At 45.9% G+C, this 19911-nt stretch overlaps 1 protein-coding gene across 1 annotated transcript; it reads right to left on the reverse strand.

Moving 5' to 3' along the window:
* Window positions 1-366: 366 nt before the first annotated feature.
* LOC118080065 (monoacylglycerol lipase ABHD6) lies at window positions 367-15647 on the reverse strand. Its single transcript, XM_060271276.1, has 9 exons — window positions 15577-15647; window positions 10718-10872; window positions 7954-8110; window positions 6175-6288; window positions 5083-5215; window positions 4132-4247; window positions 2657-2711; window positions 2128-2228; window positions 367-699 (listed from the first exon to the last, which is right to left on the reverse strand). The coding sequence occupies exons 2-9, from the start codon at window positions 10840-10842 to the stop codon at window positions 523-525; spliced, it is 978 nt and encodes a 325-aa protein (XP_060127259.1). The 5' UTR covers window positions 10843-10872; window positions 15577-15647; the 3' UTR covers window positions 367-522.
* Between the last annotated feature and the right edge of the window lie 4264 nt (window positions 15648-19911).

The raw sequence follows: 19911 nt of genomic DNA on the forward strand, positions 1-19911 counted from the left end.
GGAGAAGAAAAGAAGAGGAGAAGAAGAGGAAGAGGATGAGGAGAAGAAGAAGAGGAAGAGGAGAAGGAGGAGGAGGAGAAGAGGAGGAGGAGGAGGAGGAGGAGAAGAGGAGGAGGAGGAGGAGGAGGAGGAGGAGGAGGAGGAGGAGGAGTTTGGATTTGGTATCCCGCTTTATCACTACCCGAAGGATTCTCAAAGCGGCTAACAATCTCCTTTCCCTTCCTCCCCCACAACAAACACTCTGCGAGGTGAGTGGGGCTGAGAGTCTTCAGAGAAGTGTGACTAGCCCAAGGTCACTCAGCAGCTGCAGGTGGAGGAGCGGAGACCTTGACAGCAAGGTAAGTAAATAAACAAATAACACCGAACTTTATCTGTTGGGCAGGGGGCGGAGGCCAACCTCTTCTTTTTTTAATGACCAGTGAAGGAAACCATCACAGACATCCTGGATATCAGATCCATATTTTCCTTTCCAGAGTAGAAAGTCGCTTGGAATGCATCAGGGTCTTAACTCCTTAGTGAGGTTTAGGCCAACTTCTTATTCTCCGCTTTGTCGCAAACTGAGTTGTAGAATTCCAAGAGGAGCTTTGCAGACTTCCTGGGCCTCTCAAATGATATGATGTGTCCACATCTCTCCAGCATATGCACTTGGGAGTTGGGAATGGCGTGGGCTAAAATTTCCGCGCCAGACGAGTCAGCCACCTGAACAACAAAGAATTGGTGTTTTTCCTCCCATCTTGCAAAGTGCTTTGATTATTATTTTTTTGAAAGATTCGGGTTATGAGCTGCTGTTTGGGGGCAGGAGTCGATCAATTGACCTGCTAACTAGTGGAAGCCCCTGCAAATATTTCTGCTAGAGCAACAGGGCTTCCACCCTCCTCCCCTTGTGCCCCAACCCCCCAGGAGAACCCCCATAGCAGCATGGAGGAGGAGGAGAATGGGAATCGTTCAGTCTGACAAGCTGAAATGCTCAGGGGCGTCGCAATAGGGGGCGGGGCGCCCCGGGCTCCACTCTGTGGGGGGCAGCGCGGCGCCCCCCTCGCTACCTCCACCGATGGCCGCCGCATGCGCCCGCCATAGCTGCCAAGTCTCCCGTTTTCCCCGGGAAATCCCCATTTTTCCAGCTGTTCCTAGCTGAAAAAACAGAATTTTTTGTTTTCCCCCGGTTTATTCTGGCGCGGCGGCCATGTTGGAACTGGGCGGAGCATGTTCAGAAGTGACTTTTGATGCTGCTCTACCCAGTTCCAAAATGGCTGCAGTGCGACTTCTGGCGCAGCGGCCATTTTGGAACTGGGCAAAGCAACATCAAAAGTCACTTCTGAGCATGCTCCGCCCAGTTCCAAAATGGCGGCAGCGCTACTTCCGGTCTGCTATTTCCGGCCCGGTCCCTTATTTCTCTGACAGCAACTTGGCAGGTATGGCGCCCGCCCCTCGCCTTGCTGGAGCAGACAGGGCAGCTTGCTCGGCGCATGCTTTGATTCTTTCTGCTCGGGTGAGGCGAGGGGCGGGCCAGAGAGGGCGTCAGCAGCCCGCCCCTTGCCTCGCCCGAGCAGAAAGAATCAAACTTGCTCCGTGCCGTGGCTTGCTTGACTCGAGCGTTGATTCTTTCTGCTTGGGCGAGCCCGAAAGCAGAAAGAATGCATCCCTACGTCACTACGGAACAATGCTGCGTGCTACGGAGCAGGTTTGTTGCTGGCGGCAGCGGTTCTGGAGCTCCGCCGCTGTCAAACTGCGAGCAAGACACAGCAGTTTGACGGTGGCGGAGCTCCAGCACCGCTGCAGCCAAACCCGCTCCGTACGTCCCTATGTCACTATGCAGCACTTCATTATGGAGGGGCGCTGTGCGACACGGGGCGGGGGGCCGCCCCTGGTACCAGGGGGGGCTTGCGACGCCACTGGAAATGCTTGCACTGACAATTGCCATAATGCAACACTGAATTCCTCCTGCAGCCGTGGTAGCAGCAGTGGCTGATGGATTCCTTGGAGGCTGGATCTTCCGCCCCTGTGGATCCTGCCACCTGAGGCAGTTGCCTCAGCTTGCCCTACCATGGAATCCAAACAATGGATTTTGTTGTTGTTGTTGTCGTTACAATTATAGCTAAAGAAGACATGTAAATATAAAGCATTTACCTGGTCATCCTTTCCCCAAAGGACCTGTGTGGGAGCGCTAATGTTGCTCATATTGTCATGAAGGCTGAACTTGGACTTTGGGTTGGAAAGATCAAAAAAACCTTTGGAACGAAAACCAAAAAGGTAGAGTGAAGATTTTTCAGGAAGGCATCATTCCTACCGTTGCGCTTCAAATGGGTTTCACTAGACAAATTTTGGCAATTGCTGAAGACACATGCTTTTACCATAGCCTTTGAAACTTGGAATGTATATTTTTAGGGCCCACGCTATCCTTGTGATTTTAAGTAGCTCCTAGACTGTTTTTAATGTTGCGTTTTGAACTGGAATTATAGAGTTGGAAGGGACCAAGAGGGTCATTTAGTCCAACCCCCTGCAATGCAGGAATTCTTTTTGCCCAATGTGGGACTTGAACCCACAACCCTGAGATTTAAGAGTCTCATGCTCTACCCTGCCCTGGGGCCTCAGAAGGTGAAGGGCAGGTAATAAACCACCACCACCACCATAGTAATATTATTGCTACCGTACTTACATTTTGCCAAAAAAGCATTCTGTTGTCTCCAGTCGGCAACATATCCCTTTAGGAGCTAAGGAGAGGGGGGAAAGAGGAGAGTCATTCATGGGAAATGCAAGGTAGTTAGGACCCCATCATGCAACAGTATGTAACAGTTCCATCAATGTAGGCCAAGGGAGGGGTGATAATCAGTATCTCCTTGTTTTGGTTCATATAAAGTGGTTCCTTCAGGCACAGATGCTTGGGGCTGCTGCACAGCAGCTCTCCATCCCAATCTGTTTTCCCCGGCCCCTAAGCCATTCCCATCCTCTTCAGCCAGGGCCTCAGTGGCAGTGATTCCCTCATGTGCCCTCTGTTTCTTTAGATCGCAAGCCCTGAAGGGATGGGCTGCATTATTTATATATTTCAAGAGCATATACAGTGGGACCTCGACTTACGGATTTAATCCATTCCAAATGCACACTCGTAGGTCGAAAACTTCGTAAGTCAAGTTTCCCATAGGAAAAGCAGTTTCCCATAGGAATGCATTGGAAACAGAAAAATTCATAAGTCGAGGAAACTGCATCTAAAAACTCGTAAGTCGAGGAAACCACATCTAGCCGCGAATGGGTTTTCCGTTCGGAAAAATTGTAAGCTTGTAAATCGAGGTCCCACTGTAGCAAATGTAAGCATTTGGGGTTGTACTCAACTATGTTTCATTCGGAGGAGACCCACTGAAATTAATGGACCTAAGTTAGTCGTCCATGGAGTTTTCTTGGCAGGGATACTGGAGTGGCTTGCCAGTTTCTTCTCCAGGTGGATCACGTTTAGTCAAAACTCTCCACTATGACCCGTCCATCTTGGGTGGCCCTGCATGGCATAGCTCATAGCTTCTCTGAGTTATTCAAGCCCCTTCGCCACAACAAGGCACTTGAGAGTCCCATGGACTGCATCAAACCTATCCATTCTGAAGGAAATCAGCCCTGAGTGCTCACTGGAAGAACAGATTGTGAAGCTGATGCTCCAATACTTTGGCCACCTCATGAGAAGAGAAGACTCCCTGGAAAAGACCCTGATGTTGGGAAAGATGGAGGGCACTAGGAGAAGGGGACGACAGAGGACGAGATGGTTAGACAGTGTTCTTGAAGCTACGAACATGAGTTTGACCAAACTGCAGGAGGCAGTGGAAGACAGGAGTGCCTGGCGTGCTATGGTCCAAGGGGTCACGAAGAGTCAGACATGACTAAACAACAACAACAAAGTTAGTCGTGGCTATTAAGTTCAATAGGTCAAGGACAGGCATAATGAACCTTTGGCCCTCCAGGTGTTGTTGAACAACAGCTCCCATCAGCCTCTAGGAGCATGGCGAATGAACAGGAATGAGGACAGCTGTAGTTCAGCAACATCTGGAAGGCCAAAGGATCTGGTCCACCATGAGTCAACGTTAGCTGAATTCTTTTAAGCAACATCCCTGGGGCAGAGCACTCCCATCTTTGGAGAGCTGCCTTCCTCACCTGCGTGTTTTTTGTGCTGGGATGATATAAACCAAGTTGGAAGACATCACGTGACTTAATCAATTGCTCCCTCAAGCGCTTGAAGGTGTCGTTATTATCGTCTGGATATCGCAGCCCTAAGAGTTGGCAGAGAGTGCACAGCTGAGAGAAGGAATGTAGTGGAAAACCAATTCCAAAATATGGGATTCCGACCTGCTGCTTGTCAGGGTTGTGTTGGCATGATTGACGGCTGAGGAGGTTATGGACATGCTGGGACTACTGCAAGTGAAGGTATGCGAGCACAGAAAGGTGGCCTGTCCAAGGTGTTTATAATCATGGATTTGCCATCATCCCTGTTCGTTCATGTTCTGGAAAATGCTACAGAATAGTAGCTTAGCACCAGGGGGGTGAGATCCTACTCAGAGCAGGCCCACTGAATTTGGGAGCCCTAAAGGTAAAGGTAAAGGGACCCCTGACCATTAGGTCCAGTCGTGACCGACTCTGGGGTTGCGCGCTCATCTCGCTTTATTGGCCGAGGGAGCCGGCGTATAGCTTCCAGGTCATGTGGCCAGCATGACAAAGCCACTTCTGGCAAACCAGAGCAGCACATGGAAACGCCGTTTACCTTCCCGCTGTAGCGGTTCCTATTTATCTACTTGCATTTTGACGTGCTTTCAAACTGCTAGGTTGGCAGGAGCTGGGACCAGGCAACGGGAGCTCACCCCGTCACAGGGATTCGAACCGCCGACCTTCTGATCAGCAAGCCCTAGGCTCAGTGGTTTAACCACAGCGCCACCTGGGTGGGAGCCCTATGTTCATTTATTTCAATGAATCTGCTTTGAGAATGACTAGTATTGGCTACAACCCATAGTAACAACCCCCTTCTCTCTTGTTATTCTCAGACATATTTTCATATCTTCTTTATTCAGAGTTCATCGGCTTCAGATCTCCCTTGAAAATCTAAATACTCACCAAGTGGGCAAAGGAGGGACAAGCCAGATACCTCGGATGGATACTGAGCTGCGTAAACACCAGCAATCATTCCCCCCATGGACGTGCCAACCAGGTGAAAAGGTTTTTGGTTCAGACCAATGCACTCAACAAACTGAAACGTGAATGAAGAGAGGTTGTATTGCTGAGATGTTCTGGTTTGGGGACATTTTCCAAGAAAATCCCAGGTCTCTCTGTAAGAACTTCTGGAGAAGACCATAAGAAGAGCAATCAGGCAATTAACCCATCTAGCCCAGTATCTTGTCCTCACAGTGGCCAAGCTCACCACTCCCATCCTTGGCAAGTGCCACTGACACTTGGGTGGGGGTTAGGATGCCAGGTCATCAACGCATTCCCACCCCACTGCCCTGCCACATGGGCGTACCCAGGATCAAAGCTAGGGGGAGCACACCAGCCACGCCCCCAGCCACCTGATTGGCTAGCTGGCAATGACGTGGCCAGGATCCCCCCAGGAGGCATGGTCAACGTCCACGCCCCCCAGAGGAAAGGGGGCCGTTTGCAAGGCAGCACACAGAGCCACCCGCGCTTGCACTCCTGCCTCGCCCGCTCCTTTAATGGCAGCGGTGACTAAAACGAGGCAGCAGCAGCGAAGCAAATAAGGTGCCGCGGAGCATTGTGGGGCAGCACTTTCTGTGCTGTGCTTGCTGTGACTTGAAGGAGTGTGGGCTGAAGTTAGCCCAGGTCCAGGTCCAGGTATTTTTCAACGGAGGCAGCTTCGCTGCCGCTGTTGCCGTTTCGCTTCAGCCAAGCAGGCTGAGGCAGAGCACAGCAGGCAGCGTCCCTGCCTGTCCTCTCCAGCTGCCCTGCTTCTAGGGGGCAGCTGCCCCCCTTGCCCATGCTGGGTACGTCCATGCCCTGCCAGCCAATGCTGCTCAACAGATCTGGTTTTTACCCTAGTTTAAGTAACCATCGCCAATTGCGATGCTTTATTTTTGGTCAGTAAACATCTCTCCCTCACCACCACCACCACCACACCACACAAAAAGAGGCCATCTTCTCGCAACCTCTCACTTCCCAGCTTTCAAGGCACACCTGAGGACAGCAGGACCGTACCTGGTGTATCTTTTTAGTTTGATCAACCGCCGCGTAACTGTCTCCCAGCAGGCATGTGGTTTCACCGTGACCAGGCATGTCAAGGCGGACCAGGTGGAGGTCCTTCGGAAGGAACTGTGAAAGGATGTCAAATCAGCGGTGACGCCAAGGAATCAAAGCAATAATAGCTGGAGTTCTTTGTTGTCAAAGAACACCCTGGTGTTTCTCCAGTATAAGTGTATAAATGTTGCACAGAGCCCTGAGCGGGAGGCCATTAAATAGGGGCAAAAATAGGAGAGTGGACACCTCCTATTAAGCCGTATGGTTAATTTAGCCCTGTCCTCTAGCACAATGCACTGGGTGGAATGATCTCCCACACTAGCCCAACTGAAACAAATCACACTTGTGGGAAAGCACAGGGCTCCCCTACCCTCCAGCAGCACAATGTGAAACTGCCTTGGTCGCACTGGTTGATGATCTCCGGCGGGCTAGGGACAAAGGTGAGAGCTGTTTCCTAGTTCTGCTGGATCTCTCAGCGGCTTTTGACACCATCGACCATAACATCCTTCTGGACCGTCTAGAGTTGTTGGGAGCTGGGGGCACTGTCATGCAGTGGTTCCGCTCCTTCCTCCTGGGCTGTGTTCAGAAAGTGGTGGTGGGGGATGAGTGTTCAGACCCCTGGGCTCTCACTTGTGGGGTGCCTCAGGGTTCTGTCCTCTCCCCCATGCTTTTTAATATCTATATGAAGCCGCTGGGAGAGATCATCAGGGGGTTTGGGCTGGGTGTTCATCAGTATGTGGATGATACCCAGCTCTACCTCTCTTTCAAATCAGAATCAGTGAAGGCGGTGAAGGTCCTGTGTGAGTGCCCTGGAGGCGGTTGGAGGATGGATGGTGGCTAACAGATTGAGGTTGAATCCTGACAAGACAGAAGTACTGTTTGTGGGGGACAAGAGGCGGGCAGGTGTGGAGGGCTCCCTGGTCCTGAACGGGGTAACTGTGCCCCTGAAAGACCAGGTGCGCAGCCTGGGAGTCATTTTGGACTCACAGCTGTCCATGGAGGTGCAGGTCAATTCTGTGTCCAGGGCAGCTGTCTATCAGCTCCATCTGGTACGCAGGCTGAGTCCCTACCTGCCTGCGGACTGCCTCGCCAGAGTGGTGCATGCTCTGGTTATCTCCCGCTTGGATTACTGCAATGCGCTCTACGTGGGGTTACCTTTGAAGGTGACCCGGGAACTACAACTAATCAAGAATGCGGCAGCTAGACTGGTGACTGGGAGCGGCCACCGAGACCACATAACACCGGTCTTGAAAGACCTACATTGGCTCCCAGTACATTTCCGAGCACAATTCAAAGCGCTGGTGCTGACCTTTAAAGCCCTAAACGGCCTCTGTCCACCCCCATCGTTTTGCCCGGACACTGAGGTCCAGCGCCGAGTGCCTTCTGGCGGTCCCCTCACTGCGAGAAGCAAAGCTACAGGGAACCAGGCAGAGGGCCTTCTCGGTAGTGGCGCCCGCCCTGTGGAACGCCCTCCCATCAGAGGTCAGAGAGATAAACAACTACCTGACATTTAGAAAATACCTAAAGGCAGCCTTATTCAGGGAAGTTTTTAATGTGTGATATTTGATGTATTTTGATGTTTGTTGGAAGCTGCCCAGAGTGGCAGGGGAAGCCCAGCCAGATTAATAATAATAAAAATTATTATTATTATTATTATTATTATTATTATTATTATTATTATTATTGCACTAGCCTTGATTTGGCAACCATGGTTGCCTGAACAGAAGGACAGAAACATACTTTGATTGTATTTAACCATATGTCCTTGTTGAATGCCAATCCATGAAGAATCAACACAGATGGCTTGCGTCCGGGTTCCCCTCGGCAGAAGTAGCAGAACCTGTAGCCCTCGTGCTCAGCATAATTCACTGCCACACCCCTTTTCTGACGTTTGTACCTAAAAGCAGAGAGAGAGAAACAAAATGAATGGACAAGGGATTTTCAACTGGAGGGGTGATTTTGCAGTGGCTTCCAATTAAAGTAGGGGCTTTAGGATTGCTGCAGCTCTACTGCTTGCATAGGGTTGGCCATCTGCAAAATGGGTATAATTCAGCCCAGCCTTCAAATCAATGGTTTTCCTGGGCATTTGGGCAGCACCAGTGATTGGATGTTTCTATTCTATGTTGATGCATTTTTTTTGTCCTCATTGTAAATCCATTTGGGACTTTTTTGTGTGGATCTTCAGGGAGGGAGAAGAGAGAGAAGATTTATTAATATCCTTCCTAACTTTCATTAGCAAGTTCCTTCACTTAGCAGAGTTTACATCCCCCTTTTACATGCACAGTAGATAGCTGGTTGCAGGCTTTTTTTTTTTTTAAGAAATTTTATTAATGCAAAAAAGAACAATACATGCATACAGTACAAGCATATATATATATATACCATATATGGCTTCAATTTTATACTGTTTACATGAGATTAAAATCCCAAAAAAGAACTAAGAGGAAAAAAGGGGGAAGAAAAAAGAAAAAAAAAGAAAAAAAGGAAAAAAGAAAATAGAAAAAAGGGGGAAAAAGGAAAAATCAGAAAAAAAGAGGGGGGGAAAAAGGACTGAATCAACAGCCTTCTCTTACCTACATTCTTTACATCTAACATTCCTTCCACTGCACTGAACACATAATTAAACCTTTCTTCACTTTTATACGGTTGTCCTCTCGATGGTAACCACTTTTACATGAATACAGAAAATAATAATAATAATACTTCAAACCTCTATCAATATGATTATCCTACACAGTTATTCTAGGCACATCCATGTATCTTTTCCCATTCCTGAGTTCTTTAAGTAATCATTTAGGCATTCCCACTGAATCCTGACTCTATTTCTAGGTTTGTTACGTATCCAATCCGTTAATTTAGCTAGCTCCAGATATTCACAAAGCTTGTCAATCCATTCTCCTTTCGATGGTATAATAGGTTCTTTCCAAACTTTCGCTATTGTCATCCTAGCTGCTGTTGTTGCATATAGGAAGATATCTATCTTATCGGGTGGAATATCCCGATTGAGAATTCCTAATAAATATGCTTCTGCTCTTTTCCTAAATGATATCTTAATTAATTTTTGGATCTCTTGATGAATCATCTCCCAAAACTTTTTAATTCTTGGGCACAGCCACCACATGTGGTACATTGTCCCGGCAGCCTGTTGGCACTTCCAACACTTATTGTTACCACTTTTGTTTATTTTTGCTATTCTCACCGGGGTCAAGTACCACCTATAATGTACTTTCATATAGTTCTCTTTCAATACATATGAAGCTGTAAAATTAATTCGTCTCTCCCAAAATTCTTTCCATTTAGTATGTTCTATCGTGTAGCCCAAGTCTTGTTCCCATTTTTGATATACTTATTTTTTGTTTCCTGCTGTTGTTTGGGTTCCCTTAATAATCTATACATTTTGGAGAGGGTTTTGTTTTTACTATTGAGAATTTCTTTCTCGAACCTTGTATTCACCTCATCAAACCCCCTTGTTTGAATATCTTTTTCAAAGGTTGCTTTCAATTGAAAATATTCAAGCCATGACATTCCTTTAACCTTTAGTTCATCATATTCTTTAAGTTTAATATGTCCATTAACATTTTCGGTTAAGTCCCTATATGTTGGCCACACCTGTCTCAAATAACATTTTAAGGTGGCATTTGCCTCAACTGGCGATGCCCACCAGGGAGTTTTCTCTATTATTTTTCCTTTGGTTCTCTCCCACACCTCCCACAAGGCCCTTCTTACAGTATGGTTTTGGAATTCTTTGTTTTTCTTTCCCTTTCCATATAGTAGATAACCATGCCACCCATAAGCTGGTTGCAGGCTTGTGTAAGCCTCTCACTATCATACAATTCAGTTCCCTTTTTGGTTGGACAGTGTTCTCGAAGCTACTAACATGAGTTTGACCAAACTGCGGGAGGCAGTGGAAGACAGGAAAGCCTGGCGTGCTCTGGTCCATGGGGTCATGAAGAGTCGGATATGACTAAACGACTGAACAACAACAAGTTCCCTTTTATCCCTCTTAAAAGAATAAAGATACGACAATCTTATTTAAAGTCAATAAAAGAAGTTTACTCACATCAGTTCACAGTTGGATCCCTGAAGGCAGACTTAGTTACAAATTTGTACACGTGGATCTACCCCATATGGGGGGTTAATCTCAGTGCTTCTGCTAGCTGAGAAGCTACCAGAGTATTGCTAGCTAAGAAGCTGGTCCAACGACGAAGGAAGTGAAAAAGAGAGAGAATGGCAGCATGCCTTGTCCTTTTGTTACCTGGACAGGTTAGGTCACGCCCATGCAAAAGGAAGGATGCTCCAGCCCAGGAGGAACAAGGAAGTTTTGACTGGCTGGACCAAACCTCCCCTTGCCTGTCCACTCTAGGAAAACAAGGAATGTTGTATTTGACTGCTCCCAGTGGATTACATCCCACATTTTTTGTTGTGGAAGGTGCAAATGTCAGAAACCTAACCTAAACCTAAGACATGGAAATCATTCCATATCCCTTCCTAGAGATACACTCACCATATCATGATCCTGGATATTTTTGCCCTAGCCAGCAGGTGGTACACTGTGACAAGGGTCAGTGCAGAGATTAATCCAACGATGCTCACAATCTTGAAGAATATATTGGCCAGAGAGAGCTCCATGCTGGGTAGCCAAACACTCTTCTTTGCTGCCTGTACAAATAAAAGAATTGGATAATAGTTCAGGTGAATATGGTCAATTGGGAGGGAAAGAGGGCAGTGTATTAAAATTAAGGTTCACCACTTAAATGTCTTCTGCTGTTAGCTGTTTCTTCAAAAGAGAGGCAAGGAAGAGCAGTACAAGGAGTACAATGGTACCTCTGGTTACAAACGCTTCAGGTTGCAAACGCTTCAGCTTACAGACTCCGCTAACCCAGAAATAGTACCTCGGGTTAAGAACTTTGCTTCAGGATGAGAACAGAAATCGTGTTCCGGCAGTGCAGCGGCAGCAGAAGCCCCCATTAGCTAAGGTGATGTCTCAGGTTAAGAACAGTTTCAGGTTAAGAACGAGCCTCCGGAACGAATTAAGTTCTTAACCTAAGGTACCACTGTATACCACTTTTAACAAAACTGGATTAAAAGTAAGTGAGGTCACATCCACTCCATACATTTAAAGCACACTTATACCATTTTAACAGCCATGGTTTCCCCTAAAGAATCCTGGGAACTGTAGTTTGCCAAGGGTGCTAGGAATTGTGGCTCTGTGAGGCATCTCCTGATAACTCTCAGGACCCTTAAAAAATGACAGTTCCCATGATACTTTGAATGAAGCCGTAACTGTTAAATCAGGGCTTTTGTGACAGTACTCACAGGGACCTGTGATGAATTTTAACAAGGAGAAATGTAAAGTACTACACTTCGGCAAAAAAAAATGAAATGCACGAATACAGGATGGGTGACACCTGGCTTGAGAGCAGTACATGTGAAAAGGATCTAGGAGTCTTGGTAGACCACAAACTTGACATGAGTAAGCAGTGTGATGCAGCAGCTAAAAAGGCCAATGCATTTCTGGGCTGCATCAATAGGAGTATAGCATCTAGATCAAGGGAAGTAATAGTACCACTGTATTCTGCTCTGGTCAGACCTCACCTGGAGTACTGTGTCCAGTTCTGGGCACCACAGTTCAAGAAGGATACTGACAAGCTGGAACGTGTCCAGAAGAGGGCAACCAAAATGGTCAAAGGCCTGGAAACGATGCCTTATGAGGAACGGCTTAGGGAGCTGGGTATGTTTAGCCTGGAGAAGAGAAGGTTAAGGGGTGATATGATAGCCATGTTCAAATATATAAAAGGATGTCATATAGAGGAGGGAGAAAGGTTGTTTTCTGCTGCTCCAGAGAAGCGGACATGGAGCAATGGATTCAAACTACAAGAAAGAAGATTCCACCTAAACATTAGGAAGAACTTCCTGACAGTAAGAGCTGTTCGGCAGTGGAATTTGCTACCAAGGAGTGTGGTGGAGTCTCCTTCTTTGGAGGTCTTTAAGCATAGAATCATAGAATCATAGAATCATAGAATCATAGAATCATAGAATCATAGAGTTGGAAGAGACCACAAGGGCCATCCAGTCCAACCCCCTGCCAAGCAGGAAACACCATCAAAGCATTCCTGACAGATGGCTGTCAAGCTTGACAGCCATATGTCAAGACAGCTTGACAGCCATATGTCAAGAATGCTTTGATGGTGTTTCCTGCTTGGCAGGGGGTTGGACTGGATGGCCCTTGTGGTCTCTTCCAACTCTACAATTCTATGATTCTATGATTCTATGGACCTCTAATAATCAATAACTCTTTCCTGCCGTGTTTCAGCTTGTTGTCCGGATCCACTGGAGGGAAACTACTTCCTAGAGGTGTTGCCAAAATAAAGCACTGTTGACGTGTTGCTCAAAGTTTCTGGATTACGGATAGTGGGAGTTGCATGACAACAAGAGCTGAAGAGTCACAGATTTACCGCCTTTTCCTTGCAATATGATGGCCTGTTGCAAGAAGCAAGGGCGTCCTTGATATTCTTCCCTGTGATTCATTCATGTTCATAGCACATGCACTGCTGCAGCCACCTTTTCCAATGTAGGCAAACATGTCCTGTGTTGTAGGGCAGGGGTCGGCAAGGTATACCTCGCCTGGGCCGGTTCACTCCCGTGGGCCAGATCGTGTCTGCGCAGATGTGATTTCCGGCGTCTGCGCAGACGCGATTTCCGGTGCCATGGAAGCGAGTTCCCGCTCCGCGCTGCACCTGCTTAGTGTAGCGCACGGGGACTCGCTGAGCGGGCGGCTCAGTTCGGGGGCGGCTCTTGGGCTGTTTAAACGACCCCCGTGGACCGCTTGTGGCCCATGGGCCACAGGTTGCCAACCCCTGTTGTAGGGTATAACTATTTTAGTACAGGCCTGTACCAGGGATGAGGAAGCTGTTGCCCTCCAGATGTTTATGGAATCATAGAATTGTAGTGTTGGAAGGGACCCTAAGGGTCATTTAGTCCAACCCCCTGCAATGCAGGAATCTCAGCTAAAGCACCCTTGATAGATGGCCATCCATCCTCTGCTTAAAAACACCCAAGGAAGGAGAGTCTACAACTTCCTGAGGGAGACCGTTGTGGGACTCCAACTCCCATCATTCCTTGCCACTGGCCATGCTGGAGGGGGGCTTTTGGGAGGCCAACAACATCTGGAGGGCCACTAAGGTGCCATCCTATACCCACTTACCTTGGAATAAGCCTCACTGGACCCAAATGGACTTAGAATCATAGAATCATAGAGTTGGATGAGACCACAAGAGCCATCCAGTCCAACCCCCTGCCAAGCAGGAAACACCATCAAAGCATTCTTGACATATGGCTGTCAAGCCTCTGCTTAAAGACCTCCAAAGAAGGAGACTCCACCACACTCCTTGGTAGCAAATTCCACTGCCGAACAGCTCTTACTGTCAGGAAGTTCTTCCTAATGTTTAGGTGGAATCTTCTTTCTTGTAGTTTTAATCCATTGCTCCGTGTCCGCTTCTCTGGAGCAGCACAAAACAACCTTTCACCCACTTCTATATGACATCATTTTATATATTTGAACATGGCTATTATATCACCCCTTAACCTTCTCTTCTCCAGGCTAAACATACCCAGCTCCCTAAGCCGTTCCTCATAAGGCATCGTTTCCAGGCCTTTGACCATTTTGGTTGCCCTCCTCTGGACACATTCCAGCTTGTCAGTATCCTTCTTGAACTGTGGTGCCCAGAACTGGACACAGTACTCCAGGTGAGGTCTGACCAGAGCAGAATACAGTGGTACTATTACTTCCCTTGATCTAGATGCTATACTCCTATTGATCCAGCCCAGAATTGCATTGGCTTTTCTAGCTGCTGCATTACACTGTTGACTCAAATTTATGGTCTACCAAGACTCCTAGATCCTTTTCGCATGTACTGCTCTCAAGACAGGTACCTGTGAAAACTTATTTCTCAGACTTATTTCTGAGTAGCTATGTATTGGATTGCACTTAGAACTACTTTCCTGTTTTAAGGAAAAAGATGAAGAAGTACAGTGGTACCTTGGTTCTCAAACTTAATCCGTTCCGGAAGTCCATTCCAAAACCAAAGCATTCCCAAACCAAGGTGTCCTTTCCCATAGAGAGTAATGGAAAACGGATTAATCCGTTCCAGACTTTTAAAAAAACAACCTCTAAAACAGCCATTTAACATAGATTTTACTATCTAATGAGACCTTTGATCCATAAAATGAAAGCAATAAACAATGTACTGCCGTCACACAGTCAATCAATCAGTCAGTCAGTCAGTAGCTGTTGTTTTCCAACACAGTCACAAAAACAACAAAGGAAGAGCCGCAAAAACGAAACCCCAAAATAAATAGCAAAAACAGACAGATCTCAGCGTAACACTCAAAACGGAAATGTGGCACTAAAAACAGAATCGTTACACTCAAAACGGAGCACGTTCAGCTTCCAAAAAAAGTTACACTGACTGTGCACTGTTTGGGTTCCGAGTTGTTTGAGTACCAATTCATTTGAGAACTAAGGTACCACTGTAATAACCATCTGCATAGACCAAAACTTTACCATACTTGTTTTAGATCCTAGTGCACTTTACACGCAATAGAAAAGTGGCTTCCAATACTGTATATGAATACAGTGCATTCAAAGAAACCTGAACACTCATGTTTTGCCATCAAAATAATTTAAATCCATCAGCATTTCAATTTCTAGGATGCCTATAAATCTGCTGTTCTTAAAACCTACCCCATCATAGAACAAACATATTACCAGTGCTATTTTTCTAGAAAAAGGGGTGCCGGAACTCACTATGAACACCTCCCTCGTTCTCTTAGAATGGGTGCCAGAACTGAGTTCTGGTGAGTTCCAGCTGAAAAAAATGCCATGCATATTAGCAAAACATTGTTCACAGAGATTTCAGATTTTGCTCCTGAAATGCTATGCTAAATCTTCTGAAAACACTTATTCAATAAAGCCTATCCCCTCACTTAAGCAAACTATCAAAATAATTGCACATGCAAGAAACACAGTTGAAGCTGAAGTCCAAGAGCATATGGAAGGCTACTACAGGTTCCCCTTCCCTGCTTTAGACAAAATAACAATGCATCTTAAAATACTCCCTTCTAAAATGCCTCCTCCTAAAGGGAAACAAAACCATTAGAGGACGAGATCTAGCTGCTTGTAAACAAGTATTACGTGCTTTGTCATGCATATTAAATTTTTAAAAAATCCATACCTATACAACCACTTCAAGAAGACAGAAACAAAAGGCAAGCAAAATTAGACTCTTATAACAATACATCTGAAACAACCCATTCATGTACACCAAACTTTATCTCAAAGCAACTGAGAAATAGAATACTTACTACCAGATTGAGACAGTATTGCCCAGGATACAGTCACTGGCAAAGATTCAAGTCACCAATGCTTCCCCGAGAGGGTTATCGTTTAATTATGAGGGCTAGGCAGCTGCTCACTTTAATTAGCAATTAGCCAATATTCCGGTTTTGCTCAATAGAACATGAGTTACCAGAGTATGCACCTTGTCACGAATTATTTGCCTAACATTTTGAACTTCTTAATTGCTTTCAGGCTCTCTATAAATAAAACTTAGGCCGTCAAGTGTACATTATTTTACAGAAATTGCCAGCACAGGGGTTTGTCCCCATGGAGGGGGAAAGATTAGAAAATTAACGTGGGTAACAAAATAAAAAACAATGTGAATAAGTGCATAATCAAAGCCAGTGCAGATCCAACAAATGGATTGTTGTTTGTTTAGTCATTTAGTCGTGTCCGACTCTTCATGACCCCATGGACCAGAGCACGCCAGGCACTCCTGTCTTGCACTGCCTCCTGCAGTTTGGTCAACAAATGGATAATGGATCCCAATAGTCAAAATGAAAGAAATAATGAACCAAAGTCACTCTCCAAAAATACCAGGTTGCCCAAAGCAGAGATCACCCTGGAACACACCTTATCATACTGCTGAAGTGCTGGTACATGTTGTTGTTGTTGTTTAGTCGTTTAGTCGTGTCCGACTCTTCGTGACCCCATGGACCATAGCACGCCATAAACTTGGATTACTGTGATGTTAAAAGGTCTGCCTTGGATTCGTATCGAGATCATTCTGTCATTTTTGAGATTGCATCCCATTACAGCTTTTGCCACTCTTTTGTTGACTATGAGGGCCACTCCATTTCTTCTACAGGATTCTTGCCCACAGTAGTAGATATGATAGTCACCCGAACTGAATTCGCCCATTCCCTTCCATTTTAGTTCACTGATGCCCAGGATGTCGATATTTATTCTTGTCATCTCATTTTTGACCACATCCAGCTTACCTCCATTCATGGTTCTTACATTCCAGATTCCTATGCAATATTTTTCTTTACAGCATTGGACTTTCCTTTCGCTTCCAGGCATATCCGCAACTGAGCGACCTTTCGGCTTTGGCCCAGCCGCTTCATCAGCTCTGAATCTACTTGTACTTGTCCTCCGCTCTTCCTCAGTAGCATGTTGGACGCCTTCCGACCTGAGGGGTTCATCTTCCAGCGTCATAACTTTTATATGCCTGTTGTCTTTGTCCATGGAGTTTTCTTGGCAGGGATACTGGAGTGGCTTGCCAGTTCCTTCTCCAGGTGGATCACGTTTAGTCAAGACTCTCCACTATGACCTGTCCGTCTTGGGTGGCCCTGCATGGCATAGCTCATAGCTTCTCTGAGTTATTCAAGCCCCTTCGCCATGACAAGGCATTGATCCACGAAGGGGCTGGTACATACCTCTCCCTGTATTTCTTAAATATTCTGAGAAGTAGCTGCCACCGTTCATTACTATAACATAAACATACCTACCTTCTTCAGATGATGGAAACACAGAGAGAGATTGGGATGGGGTGAGCTCACAGCCTTCCCCAGCCAGATGACTTCCTAATGTTTTGGCACTGTAGTCAAAACATCTGGAAGCCCCCAGGTTGAGGAAGCTTGGCTTAAAGTATTTGCCCTGCTCAGAGACGGACACTTGATATTTTAACTGCTGTTGCAGTTTCCTGATTTATCCAGGCTCAGTTTCTCAAGATTATGTTTTTTTCTTTTCTTTTCTAGGATCAAATCCTGCAACAAATACGGTACATTTATTTCACCATGGACAACATCTGGGGACCCAAGATTGAAGAGCATGGCTCTAGGTGACCTGCCGGTATGTAGTAGTGGCAGTTGTTGTTGTTATTTAGTCGTTTAGTCGTGTCCGACTCTTCATGGACCAGAGCACGCCAGGCACTCCTGTCTTCCACTGCCTCCCGCAGTTTGGTCAAACTCATGTTTGTAGCTTCAAGAACACTGTCCAGCCATCTCATCCTCTGTCGTCCCCTTCTCCTTGTGCCCTCCATCTTTCCCAACATCAGGGTCTTTTCCAGGGAGTCTTCTCTTCTCATGAGGTGGCCAAAGTATTGGAGCCTCAGCTTCAGGATCTGTCCTTCCAGTGAGCACTCGGGGCTGATTTCCTTCAGAATGGATAGGTTTGATCTTCTTGCAGTCCATGGGACTCAAGAGTCTCCTCCAGCACCAGAATTCAAAAGCATCCATTCTTCGACGACCAGCCTTCTTTATGGTCCAGCTCTCACTTCCATACATCACTACTGGGAAAACCATAGCTTTAACTATATGGACCTTTGTTGGCAAGGTGATGTCTCTGCTTTTTAAGATGTTGTTCAAGCCCCTTCACCACGACAAGGCAGTGATCCATGAAGGGGAGTAGTGGCAGTAGTATTTGCCAAAATCAGCTACTGTATATTCTTTTCCCCATGGACTGGAGAAAGGAGAATAATATGTTGAAATAAGGCTCACATTTTCGTTATATGTGGTAACCCCCATCAGGTCTAACTGGCCTGTAGTTGCCTTCTGATGACAAGCCCCATCAGCCCCAGGGAGCAGAAGCAGTTGTCTCCTGGCACAGGAATCCCAGTAAGATTATTTGTCAGAGCAGCCATCTGCTGAGATCCAGTGCTGGATTTACATATAAACTATTAATGTTTTGTGTTGTGTATGGACCTATTAGGTCCATAGATTACCATATATTGTAGCATATACAGCTGCACATATAAAGGGCCCCATTTCCCATAGCTGCCAAGTTCTCCCTTTTTTTAAGGGAAATTCCCTTATGCTGAATAGGCTTCCTCGTGAGAAAAGGGAAAACTTGGCAGCTATGCCATTTCCTTCAGTAGTTTAGGGCCTCATCAAACCTAAACCCGGGCCTGCTGAGATCCATCACTTAATCTCCATAACAAAGGGAAGGCACTGAGCAACCTTGCCAGAATTTTATTAATAAATCCTGAATTATTCCCAGGTCTTTCTTATGCCACCTTCAGTGGTAGAAACCCCATTCACATAAATCTTAAGAGCCACGCCTCCCGAGTTGAATTTAAGAAAACGTTTCCCAGATAGTAGCCTGCAGGCATATTTTAAATCTCATAGATCATCTGTGTAAACTGCACAAAATGTTCTGGGTGCAATTTGATCCTTCAATCATTTGGGAAAGATTCTCTTCCAGCCATCCTATGCTGTGATTTCTGCTGTGATTGCTTTGCTTCAGGGCCTTTTTTTTTTTGTATGCTACTGTAGATGTTGTTTGGACTGCCTCTCTCCTGAACCCTGCAATCATCATTTGAGGGCCTTTTCCTCCACCAGGGGCCTCTAGAAGACAGCAACACAAGAGCGGGCCTTTCCTGTGGTGACTCCCTGCTTGTGGAATGCTCTCCCCAAGGAGGTTCGCCTGGCACCTTCGTTGCATATCTTTAGGCAACAGGCAACAACATTCCTCTTCTCCCAGGCCTACCTATGGCTAATTAAACAAACTACAGTACGGCCTTTTGAACTATGTGTGTGTGTTGTTGTTTTTTGTTACTACCATATGTTATGTATTTTTGTGTTTTTATATTGTGAACTGCCCTGTGTTCCTCGGATGAAGGGTAGTATAGAAATAATAATAATAATAATAATAATAATAATAATAATAATAATAATACACCATTATATAAATAAACTATAACAACAACATCAACAACAAATCTTGTTTCTTCCTCTCCAATTCCAATTGCTCATATTTTTTGTTATTCCTTTGTTTATGCAATTTCTGAGGTTCTCTAATGTTTTCCAAATAGACCATTGTTCCTCTTGCCATGATTTCTTCTGAGATGAAGATAAGCCCAGGGCCAGCCCTTTGATTAGGCAGAGTGTTGCAGTTGCCTCAGGAGGCAGCTGCTAATGAGTGGGGACAAGATTTGTAAGACAGAGCTGTTCATATCACATGGCTTGCCTTGCATCCACTATACTAAATAAAAAAATCCTTCCAGTAGCACCTTGGAGACCAACTAAGTTTGTCATACGGTAGGGATGAGCTTTCGTGTGCATGCACACTTCTTCAGATACACTGAAACAGAAGTCACCAGACCCTTATGTATAGTCAGAGGGTGGGGAGGGGTATTACTCAGAAGGGTGGTGGGAATTTTTCTGTAATAAAACAGCTACTTTGAGATCTTGTATAGAATGTCCTGGGAGATTGAAATGTTCTCCTACTGGTTTCTCTGTCTTGTGATTCCTGATGTCAGATTTATGTCCATTTATCCTTTGGCGTAGGGTTTGGCCTGTTTGTCCAATATAGAGAGCTGAAGGGCACCGTTGGCATTTGATGGCATACACAATGTTAGA

Source organism: Zootoca vivipara, chromosome 2, assembly GCF_963506605.1.
Source record: "Zootoca vivipara chromosome 2, rZooViv1.1, whole genome shotgun sequence".
In the NCBI taxonomy this organism is placed as follows: domain Eukaryota; kingdom Metazoa; phylum Chordata; class Lepidosauria; order Squamata; family Lacertidae; genus Zootoca; species Zootoca vivipara.

Excerpts from the sequence above, each read along its gene's own strand:
- LOC118080065 (XM_060271276.1), bottom strand. The coding sequence starts at position 10,842 with ATGGAGCTCTCTCTGGCCAATATATTCTTCAAGATTGTGAGCATCGTT. Across the intron at positions 8,111-10,717 it reads ATATCCAGGATCATGATATG|GTACAAACGTCAGAAAAGGG; the intron begins GTGAGTGTATCT and ends CTCTGCTTTTAG. Across the intron at positions 2,712-4,131 it reads CCAGCACAAAAAACACGCAG|CTCCTAAAGGGATATGTTGC; the intron begins GTGAGGAAGGCA and ends CCCTCTCCTTAG.